General features: G+C 39.3%; 1 protein-coding gene across 1 annotated transcript; it reads left to right on the plus strand.

Moving 5' to 3' along the window:
• Positions 1 to 7,759: 7,759 nt before the first annotated feature.
• LOC147890039 (G-type lectin S-receptor-like serine/threonine-protein kinase SD2-5) lies at positions 7,760 to 10,392 on the plus strand. The gene has a single exon (XM_087391056.1). It carries the CDS (start codon positions 7,780 to 7,782, stop codon positions 10,390 to 10,392), a length of 2,613 nt encoding a protein of 870 aa, XP_087247182.1. The 5' UTR covers positions 7,760 to 7,779.
• The last annotated feature ends 5,328 nt before the right edge of the window (positions 10,393 to 15,720 follow it).

Raw genomic sequence — 15,720 nt, forward strand, 5'->3', positions numbered from 1 at the left:
TTCATAAAGGGACTCCTTTTCAAGCTCTTGCTATCAAGTGGACTCCTATATTACAATTTATAAGTTGCTACAATATTATACGAAAAGAAAGCCACAAATATTCTAGGCTACCATTGACCACCATCCTTTTGCATGCATTTAATATAAGGGATGCACCTATTGTCTTCCACTATATTTGAACTCCATTATTACAATAGATAAGTTGCTGCAATATTAAACTAAAAAGAAAGCCACGTAAGATTCTACTAAGTATGTCATATTTCAAGCTACTATTAACCACAATCCTTTTGCATGCATATAAGTTAGATACATATAAGGCATGCATATGGACCTTTCCATTGTATGTATACCATCATTCCCTTGATCTTCATTCATGAAGTTGCCATTGAGAAAGAGATAATACTTAAGCAAAAGATAATAATTCTCCTAGTAAAGTTGAATTTTGTGTGCACTTATGTCACAAGTACTACTAAATATAAGACAAATCAATTACACATGAAGAACATCACCACCTCAATAATATTTATTTATTTCTATTCCAACAAATAATGATTTAGGAGTGGTGTTTGACTTGAACCAGCTCGGTGGCAAGTTGTTGTTTATTTCTTCTCCAACCACACAACGAATATTACACCTGAAACAGGTGGGTGGTATGTTGCTTGATGTTCCTACCACCAGATTGGTTTGGTTGGTTTTGGAAAATCACACTATGAACTTCAAAACATATCAATTGCACATCAAGAATAACACCAAGGAATTACTGTACATTGAAATTATTGACTTCGAAATAGTTTGATGCAAGTACAAGAGGCACTTGCTAAGATAAAAAATAGCTTTGTTATGATTCTCGATATGTCAAATTGATGCACAAAAGCACGAAGGGTAACCTAGGGAATTGTTTTCATGAAAATGGATGCAACACTCAAGATAGCATCTGCATAGCGAATGGCCTTAGAAAGTTAGAGCGTCACTGCAAATGAGCAAGCTAGAAACCAAGAAAGAACTAGGCGTGTGGCACTCAGGTCACCAGTATATATGAAGGTAGAAGATAACCTTACTTGTAACAATTCCTCCACGATCACGAATAATGTTTGTCCTTACTATTCCTGGGTGTAGAGAGTTTGCAATAACATAAGCACCAGCTTCCTATGCAAGAAAAATGAGGTGACTGAGTCGATAAAAAGTTAAGTTGATGCTGTGGATATCTTCATAAAATAATCATAGCATTGTTGGAGTGCAAACCTTTAGCCGTCTAGCAAGCTCTTTGGCATGGAGGATGTTGGCTAGCTTTGATCGTGCATAGTTAATACTCTCTACAAAATTGCATGGAGCTCCCATTACAAAGAATTGGCAAGTTAGTTGAAGAATTTAATGAAGAACACGCATTCTTTAATCCATATGCCATCTCGTTGGATGTAGTTTTACTCTCGTTTTACTAGCCCAAACATACATTTGCTTTGTTTACATGCATAAAATCTAGTACTTTTTGTTTTATTGCAAAGCTAGGCTATTTGAAATCGAAGATTCTGTTAAGCACTTTTGCCAAATTAGTGTTTATTTATTTTCCTTTGGTAAGACTCCCTTAATAGAGCTACTATTATCTCTTACTTTGCACTCCCTCTTAGATTTTGGGCACCATCCTCAAAAGATAAGTATCTTTGTCATATGCTAGGTACCACTAACATATGATATATCAAATGTCATATGCCACAACTATTTAGAAATAGTTAGTAATTTTTAGGAATTGTCATTTACTGATCATCTTCTTTTTAATACTATTTATTAGTAGTGGGTCAAGTTGAATTTGATTAGGTGTTCTTATTTGCAAGTTAGGAGTAGAATTGGAAAGAAAGGGAAAGAGACAAAATATGTGAAGTTGAAAAGAGAGAAGATGAAAGAGGTGAAAGACTTGGTACCATTAGATATGTGCGGTGGCATCACTAGAGCCCCTATCTATATTTACCTATTGCATCACATGCTTGTAATAAAGGTGGTGCCATAGAAGCTAAAAGACAACACTATCCATCTGCTCTATTTAGCTCTACCAGAAAAGTCTCTAACTAGCAAATCACTAAAGCTAACTAAAGACCAATTGAGACTTAATTGAACCAACTAGATACTTCTTATATGCAATCATGAACTCCTACAAAGTCAACTTCACATGCTACATGGAAATTTTCAAAAGTGTCCCTCATTAACCAAAACAACCACCACCATTCCATAGGCCATAGTAGAGGGCCAAAAACCCTTGAGTGGTGTAAATTTCATGTGGAGTTTATTGGGATGTGGTCCACTATTATTAAGAGAGAATTGTATAAACACAAATATTAATGTCCCCATGAGAAGTCATAGAGTCCCCATGATGATATTGTTATTGAAAGAGATCTGTATAAATACCAATTTAACATTTCCCCATGAAAAGTTGTGGAATGCCCAACCACTCCACGGGGGAGCAAATGACATAGAACAAAAAAGTATAGAGAAATAGTGTAGTGTGCAATGTCTTCCTTGAAGTGTACCAAACCCAAGCACAAGGATGAGGAATCACTTGAGGATCATTGGGGAAATATATTTGAGAAGTGGGATGTAGTGGTTGAAGGTTTAGGGTAAGCCTACATAAATTTTAGTTGTAGGCTATTTCTTCACAAAAGAAGGGGAAAAAAGGATTTAGAAATGCATGAGCAAATCATGGGGTGTCTTCAAAACTAGGAAAAATGTGGTCTAATTTTACTAAGAAAAATAAAAAATTAATTTAATTCGATAGATGGAATGAATTATCCAATGTTACTTGCATATGTGGATTAAATTTTATGGCATTCATATTTTACAAACGAAATGTCGTGTGATTGTTACCAATGCACTAGTGCTCACTTATACCATTCCACTGGTTATCATGGACACCTACCAATTTTATGGCATTCATCTTTTTTAAATGAAATATTATGTGATGTAAGGACGGAAGTGGTGATCAGTTATACCACTGTGCCAGTTATCATGAACACCTACCAATGTAACAATGATCAATAATCCATGCTACCACCGTGCTAGTTATCACTTCTGACCTGATCTACCTACCACCATCCTAAATCATATGTACCTATTCTGCCTACCACCACCTTGGTTAAGATCCTAGCCCTAAAGAGAGACCAACCATGAACATGATGGTGACTAAAACATCACATTTACTATGATCATGCTGATAATCATGCGCAACCATTGTGTTAGTTTGCAATCTTGTTGAATCTAAAATCACTTTCCATACTACCACTGTGTTGGTTAAGATCCTAGCCGCGAACTAACATTGCCCCAACTAAGAAAAAATGAGCAATAATCAAAGAAAAAAATGGCAGGAACGAATGTATTTCTAAAAACAAAGCAATAAATAATTGTGTGTAGCAAATTCCTTTAGACATAAACACGACTCAAATGTCACAAAACTTGAATACCAAAAATAAGCCATTTGCATTAAATATTTCTTTCGAAATCCCTTGCCACAAAAGCAATTTTTCAACCAAGTTTATTCATTATGCAAGTGAAGAACAATTGTACATGGAGGCTTCCATTGAGCAAATGGTGACATAGCTTCGAGTCTTTTGCACACCACTCTCCCATTTAATACGAAATAGAAGTCTGAGGTTTCCAAGATAATGGCGAGGTAATCTCTGAGATGCTTTAAACCCTCATTTACATCCCAGCCTAGGTAGAGGAGATTGTCCAATAATTGTGGGGTAATTTCTCGGGGGATTCACAAGGGGAACCTGATGATATCACGTGAGTGTACACTAGGGGGGTTTTTTGCAGATGATGCATCAGCTTATACATTAGCGGTGGGGGCCCTTTTATGTTTTGGCTAATCTTAAATTTAAGTTGGGGGGGTACTAATCTTTACCCTAGATGTAGACCCGATGTAGAAATGACACACAAATACTCATTTGATAAGTTAGTCACTGGGTGTTCATGAACTAAGCCCAAAACTAACATTAGGTCTCCTTCATTGATGGTGATTCTTATTGTTAATTATGGTAATCAAAGAACTAATCATGGCTAATTAAAGGGGCTAATGTTTAGAGAAAATAAGAAAAAAGACTATGGAAAAAGGTGTAAGAAATGTTCCATAGTAATGCATTCCTACAAGCAAATTAAGCATAACATGGCCACATGAACACCACCACACCCACACCTATACCCTCTCACTCTTTCACTCTTTCACTCTTTGATTTTGACCACAAGCTGGTTCTCCTAAGTTGTCCTTATTCTCTTGCTGTATTGATATCAAGGAATTTTGGAGATGTAGTGTAGAAGGGTTGTGTTTCATTTGCTAGCAAATGATTTTCAAGGAGTAAGATTATGTTGTACTACAAGAAAATGTATTGTTTCTTCTATTTCCACCTAGTTGAGAACCCCATTATTGTGCATTGTCATTGGATTGTCATCTTCTACTTTTGGTATGAATTATTTGATCCAAATAAGGGATGAGGTAATGGATGAATCAATAAATTTGTAAAGAATTCATATTTATGAAGGTTTACAAACCACAATACAATGCTTTCTTTGAAGTGAAAACTTTTCCCTTGAATTTGGAAACATGTAGAATATTTCAAGCCTATTCTAAGACTTTACTATATTGTGTGCGCTTTTCAAATTAGTAGTTATGGTTATAAGAGTGTTTGTAAAAAATGGCCCACAAAATGGCCTTGCAATTTTCCCACTTTAAAGGAAATGGTTTAATATATTGTAGTTACATAAGTCAAGCTTGTGTATGGGAGGCATGAATCAAGAACATCTATTTTGATAGATGTAACTTTAACAAATGCTGTTATCATCATTATTAGGCTTGAATCAAGAACCACCATGCTAACCATGTATGGTAACAAGTGTGCGGATGACAGATGGATGTTTGACAAAATACGATAGCCGTCTTATAGTCTTGTTGTTTGACAAAATAGGATAGCCGTCTTGATGTAGGTTTAAGGAAAGGGGGGGGGCACACTAGACTTTTGCTTGTACCTTATAAGCTTAAATAGGGGTGTTTTATAATCCTACATGGATCTTAAATAGGGGGTTTTCTTGAAGTTCATGCATGCAGGTGACGTCCGCCTTTAATGAAGAGTGAATCCCCCGGGGGTAATTTATTTACAAACCCAAATGGTCTTCATGCGGTGAAACACTATCTACTTAAAAAAGTAAACAAATACCAAACTCAGCGTGAACCAATTGACACCTACACACTTTGAACGGAATGTGAATTTCATGGATGCTTGGATATCCCTATTCATCCCCATCCTAAATTCATCAATGGTGAGGCCATTCCATGCTCTCAAAGGTCGGAGCTGAAAGCAAGCAAATGCTTCTGTATGCCCCATCTCTACCCAGCACATTGTAGCTTGCATTATAAAAGTAGATACCTAAATTGACTAAGGAGGCACCATTGTGACCTGGAAACATCAACTCTCCAATGTTGGAATCAAAATCTTGAAATGCTCCTATTAGAGTCTCCAAAGATTAAAGTTCAATCATTGTCAAAGGAAAAATGTCTATATGCACAAGCAATGACATTAGAGTATTCCCTCTCCTAAACCCAACACAATCCACACACATACACCGTTTAACAAAACATGCATCAAAGAAATCAAACACATCTACAACAAGTAAAATACCGACATATACAACAAAAAAGAAAGTGAACTCACAATGTGGAGGAAAGCGAGCTTCATGGGAAGGTTCTAAGCACAAATCTTGTGCCATGTACACATGTTGAACCCTTGCTTTGATGCCTTGGCACGTATTCAAAAAGCCAAGAATGCATCCTTTCCAATCTTTGAGCTTATTCCCTTGATCCTTTTTGGAAACCTTGTGTGGACCTATTGCAGAGGGTTGCATCGTAACCCAAGACATGATCCTGAACTCCTGAGGAGTCCACACTCCATTGACATCCTTCACATTGTGGCAAACACAAGATAGGACAGAAGTCCTTGGCTTCTTGGATGGGGAAGGCTTTACCATTGTGTAATGGATAAGGTGCTACATGGAAGAGATGATGTAGCTGTGGGCACAGTTTGGAAGAGGAGAGAGAGCAGTTCTCATCATGGAAAGGGGCTTGGGTGCATGGGGGTGGTTTGGGAGGTCTTTGGGTGCTTGGGAGAAAAATTTTAAAAAGTGAAATTTGGAGGGGGGAAATCTGTGAGATTGAGTTGGTGGACTGACGGGAGTAAATGCCAGGGGGAGGGGCACAAGAATCCAAGAGGGGTGAGGGTGGAGATGAGGCATAAAAAGCCAAAAGGCATGTGGGAGTGGGGGGCAAGTTGTAGGCCTAGTAAAAGGGTGATAGGCCTATCCACCAATGAGAGGCCAAAGAGCTTCCCCCCCAAACTTTAAATGTTGGAGCCTCCTCATTGGTGAATTCTTACTCTTTGCATTAGAGAACAGATTAGCCCCTAGGAAAAGAGGCCCTTTTTTACTCCAAATTTCCCCTAATGCTCTCCTGCTTTTCTACATCATCTTCGTAGTATGCTAATACATGTGTCTCTCTTGTACATCTTGCGTAGAAGACCCTGAGTCACTTCCTCTAATTTGTTCTTTCTTTTCAATACCCACACCAATGCAATCGTTACCCAATAGGTCAAAGTTTATAGAGTCTCCCGGGAAAACATATAAGATCACACCTTCCCCCACGGTCTTTGTTTTGCTCTCATCCCATAAGACCGGCTCATTGTCAAGAGCTTGTGGCCATTTTACATGGATACTTATTTAATATGTTTCCTTACAGTCTATCTCAATATTTCTCCTTCTCGCAATATTTGTTGGTATATGAGTCATATACTGATGCTGTCAAATTGGGGAAAAAAAAGGGCAGAATGTGGTTAGATCAGCTACATTTTGCCCAAACCAACGCATACACCGACATATATACTGACACTAACAAGATTCCAGATATTCCGACACCAATCTCGATGCACCCTTTTGGACAAAATTAACGATGTTTTGGGACTTGGAAAAATTTTAGTTCATTTGTGTTTACCATCGGAATAAACATTGGAAGCCAATGTATACCTTGTAGTGAGCTGACATAAAAATTAATATCATCAAGCATTTGATTGCAATACTATGAGTGAGGAAAGCCTGATGCATTGTTTGTTGTCCACCCCCTTGTAGACTCAAGTTAAAATAGCAAATAAAGTATGTGTTCTAAAAAGTTTCCACCCCACCAATGACCCTAGCATATGATCATATCATTGTATCCATTGTCTTTTCAAATTTACATTTCTCCCATATTTATTAAAGTTAGCACACACAAATTGACTTAGAATGAAATGTGAAACATTGCATGCAAAAGTCTACACTTATTTTGTTATTTTGTGAGGGGAAATAACATGGCATCAAGCAATATGTGATGTACACATTTTCCCTTCCCAGTTATGATTGGATGTAAAATCAAAATTTACACTCATCCTTTCCTTTTCCACTAATCTATTCCATGTTTTCCTTTTCTTAAATTCCTTAAATTACAGTAGACGTGTTCGTTCCTAAACGTAATCTTTAAATATTCAGAAAGACAACTTTGACTGCCAGCTAGAGTATGCTGACATTCATTTTTTTGACAAGGTCATCATTGACAAGGTCCGTTGCAAACAAAAACGAAGCTTAGTTGGTGCTATATATAGTAGGTAGTGACACGTGAAACTCGTGCATAATTTGGATCTCATTTCTCTCTCTGTCTCTCTCTTTGTGACATATTCTTCCATTTTGACGAGATCCTGTTGCAACTAAGCTTTGCGAGCAATGCAGTTGTTTTCTTTTGATTATGTAGTGTTTTTGTTCTTCTTCTTCTTGCAATATTGGTGTAGTTGTTGGGCTACAAACTCGCTTGTGTGGAATCTCAACTCCACCATCATCACCGTGCTCCCCTCCGACCTTGGTTACCCTAAGGATTCAAGTCAGCCAGATCTTTTGAGATTCTTTGCAAATTTCTCCGACGTAAATCTTGTCAATGGTAACGATTTCTATGCTTTTCCTTGCTTCATCTCCCCCCCTTCCCCTCGCTCTTACACCTTTTCAATCTGCATGGATGCGCATGCATTCGATGATGGGTTTGCTTCTCTTACTGCCATTGTCTGGTCTGCTCATCGTAACAACCCTGTCCAGCAATTAGGAGGTGTAATTGTATCTCTACGTTTGCAAAGCGATGGAAATCTTGTTGTTGTAGCTGGTGATCATGGTGGTAATCATAACAACGCTTCCAATATTCATTGGATCACCAACACTGCAAACAAAGGTGTCGTGAGAATGGAGCTCTCTCAATATCCTGTCAATTTGATACTGTATGATTCCCAGAATGCTACGGTGTGGCAAAGCATGAATCAACTTACAGATACTCTCACCATTCAACAATCGCTACAAGTGGGCAGCAAACTCGTTAGCTGGGCTTCTCTGACCGACCCTTCTGAAGGCAATTATAGTCTTGTGGTGGAAGCAGGTGGGCTTGTGCTTTACTGGAGCTCTCCTGCACCCCAACCTTACTGGATATGGTCACCGCTTTGTGACCCTCCGACTCTACAGAGTGCCAAGAATTCTAGTTGCGTCCATGGAAACAAAACTGTGGCCGCTTTCGTCGGTGCTCATGGCTTGCAATTCGGAGACTCAAACAATTATGACACAATTCTTTCATTCACCGATCCTGCTTATGAGATCAACATGACTCTCTTAAGGCTGGATCCATCTGGGAATTTGCACGCATTTGCTATGCAAGAGACATCTTGGCAAACTCTTTATGATCTTTATGGCCCATCTCAATTGTGCTCTCTTCCAGATAATTGCGGACCATATGCTGTTTGCGTGCAGGGAAATTGCGCAACATGTCCAATTTATCCGACATTTTCACCCGTCAATTTTTCGAACCCCGCCAAGGGTTGTGCCCTCGCTCAGCCCTTAACCAGCTGCAGCTCAGAAAATGCATCTCAAAGCCAGCAGATGACAGCATTGCAAGGATACGACTATTTCTCAAACGCATATCTTGAACCTTTTGATTATTTGTCAGAACAAAGTTGTCAAGAGCAGTGTTTGCAAAACTGCTCCTGCCTTGCTGCTTTTTGGGAGGTCGGCACACGGGCTTGCTTCCTTGTGGATCAAATGGGTAGCTTGCAATACTCTGGTAATCAATCTCACATGGTCTTTCTAAAGATGGACACTACGCCCAGCAGTGCCTCAGATCATGTCTCGAAGCGCAATATCTTGATCGGAACACTCTCTGGTTTGGTAGCTTTACTTGTTGTATGCTTCCTTTGCGTCCGTCGCATGGTTTGTGCGGATCTTAAGACTGACAAAGAAGAAGACATGATCCTCAATTTGATCCCAGGATTGCCTACCAGGTTTTCTTACAAAGAGTTACAATCCATCACAAACGGATTCACCAACAAGTTGGGGCAAGGTGCGTTCGGTGCAGTGTATGCAGGCGTTTTGCCAAACGGCACCAAAGTGGCGGTGAAGCAGCTCGAGGGTGTCAAGCAAGGGGACAAGGAATTCCGATCAGAAGTGGCAATTATGGGAGGAATCCATCACTACCATCTTTTACGCTTGCTGGGCTTCTGTGCGCAAGGAGTACAGAGGCTACTTGTGTATGAGTATATGGAAAATGGGTCTTTGGATCACTGGCTTTTCACTGTTCCGGAGCCATTATCCTGGGATCTTAGGTGCAAAATAGCTCTGGGTGCAGCTCGGGGTCTTGCGTACTTGCATCAAGAGTGCAGAGAGACGATAATTCACCTGGACATCAAGCCCCAAAACATTCTACTTGACGAAAATTTCAATCCTAAAGTAGCAGATTTTGGGCTGTCGAGATTGGTGGAGAGAGACAAACCCCATGTCGTCACAACAATGAGGGGCACTCCTGGCTACTTGGCACCAGAGTGGCTCAAAGAAGGTCCAATTGATGAGAAATGTGATGTGTATAGTTTTGGTATGCTATTGATGGAGATCATAAGTGGGCGAAAGAATTTGGATCTTAAAGGAGAACCTGAGGAGAAAATCTACTATCCAGAATGGGCATTTTGGCAGGCACAAGAAGGAAAAGCTCATGATCAGCTGACAAATGCCAAACTAGAAAATGAGGAAGACATGATACAATTGAAGACAATGATCAAAACGGCATTTCTATGTGTTTTGGAGAATCCAGAGTGGAGACCATCAATGGAGAAAGTAGTTCAGATGCTAGAAGGGAATGTGCGTCTGTCTCATATTCAGCTCTCGAGTCTCCACCAGGGTCTTCTTTTTGTGCTCAGAAACCCCTCTGTAACTGCTATCAGGCAATCATTCCTCAATATTCTGGGTTCCTCTCCCAATCCTGCTCCTCAATGTTCCACAGCCACTCTCTCTTCCTTGGAAATTTCCGGAAGATAGCGTTGAGAAAGCATTGTAATACATGAATTCACACTCCAAGTTAGCATGCATTCGTGTCTATCTTCATTGTTGTGTTCAGTACAACATCCTTTATCCAACACTGAAATCAAGGATGACGAGTACGGTAGAGACCCGCTTCACCGTGTCTCTAGAAAGGATCGAAAAATGTATGCAATTCCAATATACAAAAATTTAGATTTATCTATAAAGGAATGTATTTTAATAGAAAATTCAAGTGGGAGCTTGGATAAGCCCTTTTATTGCATTCACAACTCTCTCTCTCTCTCTCCCTCTCTCTCTCTCTCTCTCATGTAGATGGATATTTAAACATTTATTTTAAAATTTTTTTTGATGATGATGTACTTACCAAGATCACAACATTGTACCTTTTTTGGGTCTCATAGGCCATTTTGGCATCTTGATGTTAATAAATCACACACACACACACACACCCCACTATAAAAACAAACATGAGTGTATGTGGTGCATGCATGCTTATCAATGTATATGTGTGCAGATGTGCACCAATGTAGATGCATGTGTGTGTGTGTGAGAGTGAGAATCACTATCAAAAAACCCCATATAGCTTGTGTGATCCTTGAAGTTCTAAAGTAGATGATCCATCCTCCTCAGCACTATCAACAACATTCTCCTCGTCCCTATGAAGACCTAATGCTCTTTCCATTTGTGATCGTGTCATTTTAGAGGAAGATCCAATAACTTGATGTCAGGCATAGGATGGAATTTTCTAGAAAAGAATGTCAATTGTCTTCTTTTTGAGACGTCCACCATGTGTAAGTTGGAAATCATACACAAGAATATCCACTTCTGTAAGGTAAAGAACACCCAACCGTGGTTCTGAGGCTTCTTTTTGTTTTTCTTCCTGGCTCTTTTCCTTTGCTTCATCTTTCCCTTGACTGCGGGTTTGCATCTAACTTATTGCCGGATCGATCTTTATCTTCTTTTCTTCAAGCTCGTCTGACTCCAAGTCTTCTACCTCCACCCTTGACCTAGAGGCTAATCCAAATGTTATCCTATCTAGTTTCATGGTTGCGGCATGATAAATGAGTGGGACTAGGAACATCAAATGTAATATGTGGTGGTTGTGCCTCTCGCAGGCTTTCTTGATCTTCTGGTAAAAATAGTCAGCCCAATTTGTTTTGTGTACATGTGGCTTATCTAATCTCAAAAGTAGATTGGTTGGTATAATGTTATGATGGTCTACAGGTTTCATCCATGTCAAGAATCTCAAAACTCGAGCCGCCTTTTGGAGTTAAGATGTGACATCCATGAATGGAATACCGCCCTTGTGCTTGTGCTGATCATACTTTGCTGCACCTTGTAGTTTTTGTGTGAGATTCCTTAAATCCACATATGGTGCTACAACCACTAGCAAATCGTATGCATTTTTTACTGCATCAATATTCAATGAAAATTTTTATTGTTAACCATCTTCAGAGAGGATGAAGCTCTCTCGTGTGTTTCAGTCGTAGTTTTTAACAAACTGCGCAGCAAATTTCATGCCAAGGTGACATGGAAATTTTGTTTGTAGTGGGCCAAAGCCAATTGCCTGCACATGCGACAACACCTTCGGGCCCTCCAAAGATTTATAACACTATGCACTATGCTAAGTAATTTTAGAGTGCTCTGTGCCCTCCACTTGATAGTTGGAGTGCACAATTATACCATTCAGTTTCTTCACCCACTCAGTCCTCAGAGGGAAATGGTGAGAGATCATGAGATTGTATTCGGAATATGGGGTCGGTGCTGAGGATTCGGACATGGTTGTTTTTTGGGTGGGTTTTGATGATGAGACTTCATCAGCTACCTCCCGATCGAAAGATTGTTGGAGGAGCTCTTCTAGATCGATAGAACCAAGTAGATGAATTGAGGCTCTTGTTTAAGGTTGTTGACCTTGCTCTTGATAAGAAGCGATGCAGTTTGAGGATGCTAGAAATTGTGGAAAATTGTGATAGAATACAACTGGAAACGGTAATTTAATGCCTGGTAGTTCGTGGCCTTATAGAAACATGTTTAGTAATTTTGAGACTTGTGCAATATTTTGAGACTTGATTCAGTGCTAGGGCAACATGAGCTTTGTTTGTTAAGATCATGTAATTTAGTTCAACATGATTTACTAATGCACTTGCAATCCAAGGAATCACTTTTTGTTGCACATGGACAAGTGGGTTTCCTTGTCTTCACCTTATTCTTATACAACATCTTATTTTATTTAGCATTCCCTTACTAAGAGTTATTGCACATGGATAAGTGGGTTTCCTTATCTTTACCTTATTCTTATTAAACTTCTTCTATTGAGCATTCCCTTACTAATGCACTTGCACTTGAAGGAACTTTGGGTTATTCTTATCGAAATTAGCTTTTTAAAAATGTACCTTATTCATCCATGCATTGCCAGTACTTCTTTTAATGGTGCAACGTTTGATTGAAAATTACATTTTTATGGGTTCATTTATTATTGGTTTCTATATTTGTTTTACATTCTTCTTCTTCTTCTTCCACATTGCCTCCTCTTTCTTAATATTGCCATTTATTGGGGACTCAAAGGATGAAAAGAAGACAACATTATGCAAGACTTGTGGAAAAGTTAGGGATGATGAACAATGCCTGTTCTTCTTTGATGATGGAGCAAAAGCCAATTTTATTTCTTCGGAGCTTGCAGGGAGGTTGGGCATTCATCTTTAAGAAATGGGGCCTACATGTGATGCAAACGTGGATAATCCTGAGTTGTCCACACCTGTCACTTCTATCCTTGGGAAGCTAAGGTATCTCAAGGACTATGTTGATACTGATGACTATTACATTATGCCTCTTCCAAACTGTCATGTCTTAATGGGTATGTCATGGCACTTTGATCACAAGGCAATAATTGATACATATGAGAAGACTATAACCATCACCCATAGGGGTAAAACCAAAGTGCCGAAAGTATCTACCGAAGGGGCTTCTGCCCGAGTTGTATTGGCATCTGCCATTTCATTAGTAATGAAACATCATCTTTCAGTGTACTTGGTATTTGTAGAAGATAAAGAGCATGATGTAGAAGCAAGTAATCTCTCTAAGTTAGAAAAAGAGCAATCTGATTTTTTGTTTCAGTTTAGAGATTGTTTTTCTAATGCACTTCTTGTGACTAGTTATTGCCTGAGAGGCTAGAGGACCATGGAGTATATATTATTCCAAGTGGTTCCCCTCCCAACCGCCCTCCTTACCGTGTACGTGCAGCACATCATTAGGAGATAATCAACCAAGTCAATGAGTTGTTATAGAAGGGGTTGATTCAACCCAACTCTTCCCCATAGTGTTCACCAATTTTACTTGTGCACAAAAACAATGGTTCTTGGAGAATGTGCATTGACTGCAGAGAGCGCTTAATAAGATCACCATGAAGAACTGGCTCCCCATCCTCGCATTGATGACATTTTGGATCGATTGGAGGGGTCTACTATCTTCTGTCACATTGACTCGAAGAGTGGTTACCATCAGATATGCATGAAGCCAAAAGATGTGCACATGATGACATTTAGAACAACATTTGGATTGTATGAATTTCTTGTTTGCCGTTTGGATTGACCAATGCTCCTACTACCTTTAACATGATGATGGACATAATATTCAGAGTGCACATAAAGTTTGTAGGGACTTCCTTTGATGACATCATTATGCATTCAAAAGACATGAAAGCGCATGCCCTTCATCTTGCCATTGTGTTTGCTGAATTATGCAAGCACAAGCTGCTTATAAATGGTAAGAGAAGTGAGTTTTACATGATAGAGATCCATTTCTTGGGCCACATCATTTCTAAGGATGGGTTGAGAATGGATCTTGCCAAGATAGAAGTAATCAGGAATTGGCCACACTTGAAGAATCTTCATGAAGTACGTAGTTTCCTTGGTCTTTGGTCGTACTACAGGGGGTTCATTTGCCATTTCGCTGAGATTGCTTCTCTGTTGCATGCACCATAGAAGAAGACTACACCTTTCGGATGGGGTCAGGAAGAGATTACAACTTTTGAGAATTTGAAGGATAAGTTATGCTCTAATCCCGTCATCATTCTTCCAGACTTGCCTAATCCTTTTGTGCTATAGTATGATGCTAGTGGTCATAGCATCGCAGCCGTATTGATGTAGGATGGAAAGGTTGTGGCATATGAGAGTAGACTGCTCTAGAATGCTGAGAATTCCATGAATGCCTGTATGAGCAAGAATTACTATCAGTTGTGCATGCTTTGACAGTGTGGAAACACTAGTTATTAGGTGCTGATTTTTATGTGCAAACTAATCATCAGTCATTGCGGTGCTTTCTCACTCAGAGAAAGTTATCAGATAAGCACATGAGGTGGGACAACTTTCTTTCCATGTCTCATTTACATATTATACCCCTGCCAGAAAAGAAGAATGTTGTGGCTGATGCCTTTCAAGGAAGCCTTAGACAAAGGCTATGTCAAAGAAGCCACAAGTTAATGCGGTATCTATTGCCTGCCACAACGAGTTGGATGCCATGAAAGATCAGTATGCTATTGATGAACGCTTTGCTAGGATCTATCATCAGCTTGTAGAAGGTCAGAGGCATGATCATTATACTTTGAAAGAAGTCTTTCTTATGATGCATGGTAAGTTGTGTGTTACGCAGCCACTGAGGCAAAAGGTTATGATAGAGAGCCATGCTCCCTCGTTTGCAGGACATAGAGGGATATATGTTATAGTGAAGGCAATGGAACATTATTTTTATTGGCCTTCTTGTCAAGAGTCGTGCTCATGCAGAAACATAAATTCGATTGAATTACTTAAACACTCAAGACATCCATCCATAGCAAGACATCCATCCATAGCATACATTCAATAACAATCACAAGATAAGACAAATAGCATGCAGGTGCATCGATTGGGTGTGAATAAGCACACTTCCCCCGCACTGCCAAGTCTAAAATAAGACAAGGACAACCGTATTTGAATATCTTTTTTGGTGCTTTTTCGAGATGGTTACAAGGTATTTTTGGCTCAAAACTGGTAGCAAAATCTAGATACATAGTATGATAGTATCAATCCGAAGGAAGTACTCACTGGTAGCGGATGCCCTCAATGGAAACACCATCTGGGGTGAAAATCTACAAAATAGCACCCAAGGGTTAGTAATTAGCCCATAATAACATAAATCCACAAGAAAATAGTACCTAGATGTGTGTGTGTATATATATATAGATATGATTCCCAACGCTTAAGGCTATCGAAATGTTGAAAAAGATATCTTTAAGGTGGATTCCATGGCCAAATTAGGTCAAAAAACGGAACTGAAAATCCACAGCAACAT

Source organism: Dipteris shenzhenensis, chromosome 19 (genome assembly GCF_047967505.1).
Source record: "Dipteris shenzhenensis isolate YYH24624 ecotype China chromosome 19, Dip_SZ_1.0, whole genome shotgun sequence".
Classification (NCBI taxonomy): Eukaryota; Viridiplantae; Streptophyta; class Polypodiopsida; order Gleicheniales; family Dipteridaceae; genus Dipteris; species Dipteris shenzhenensis.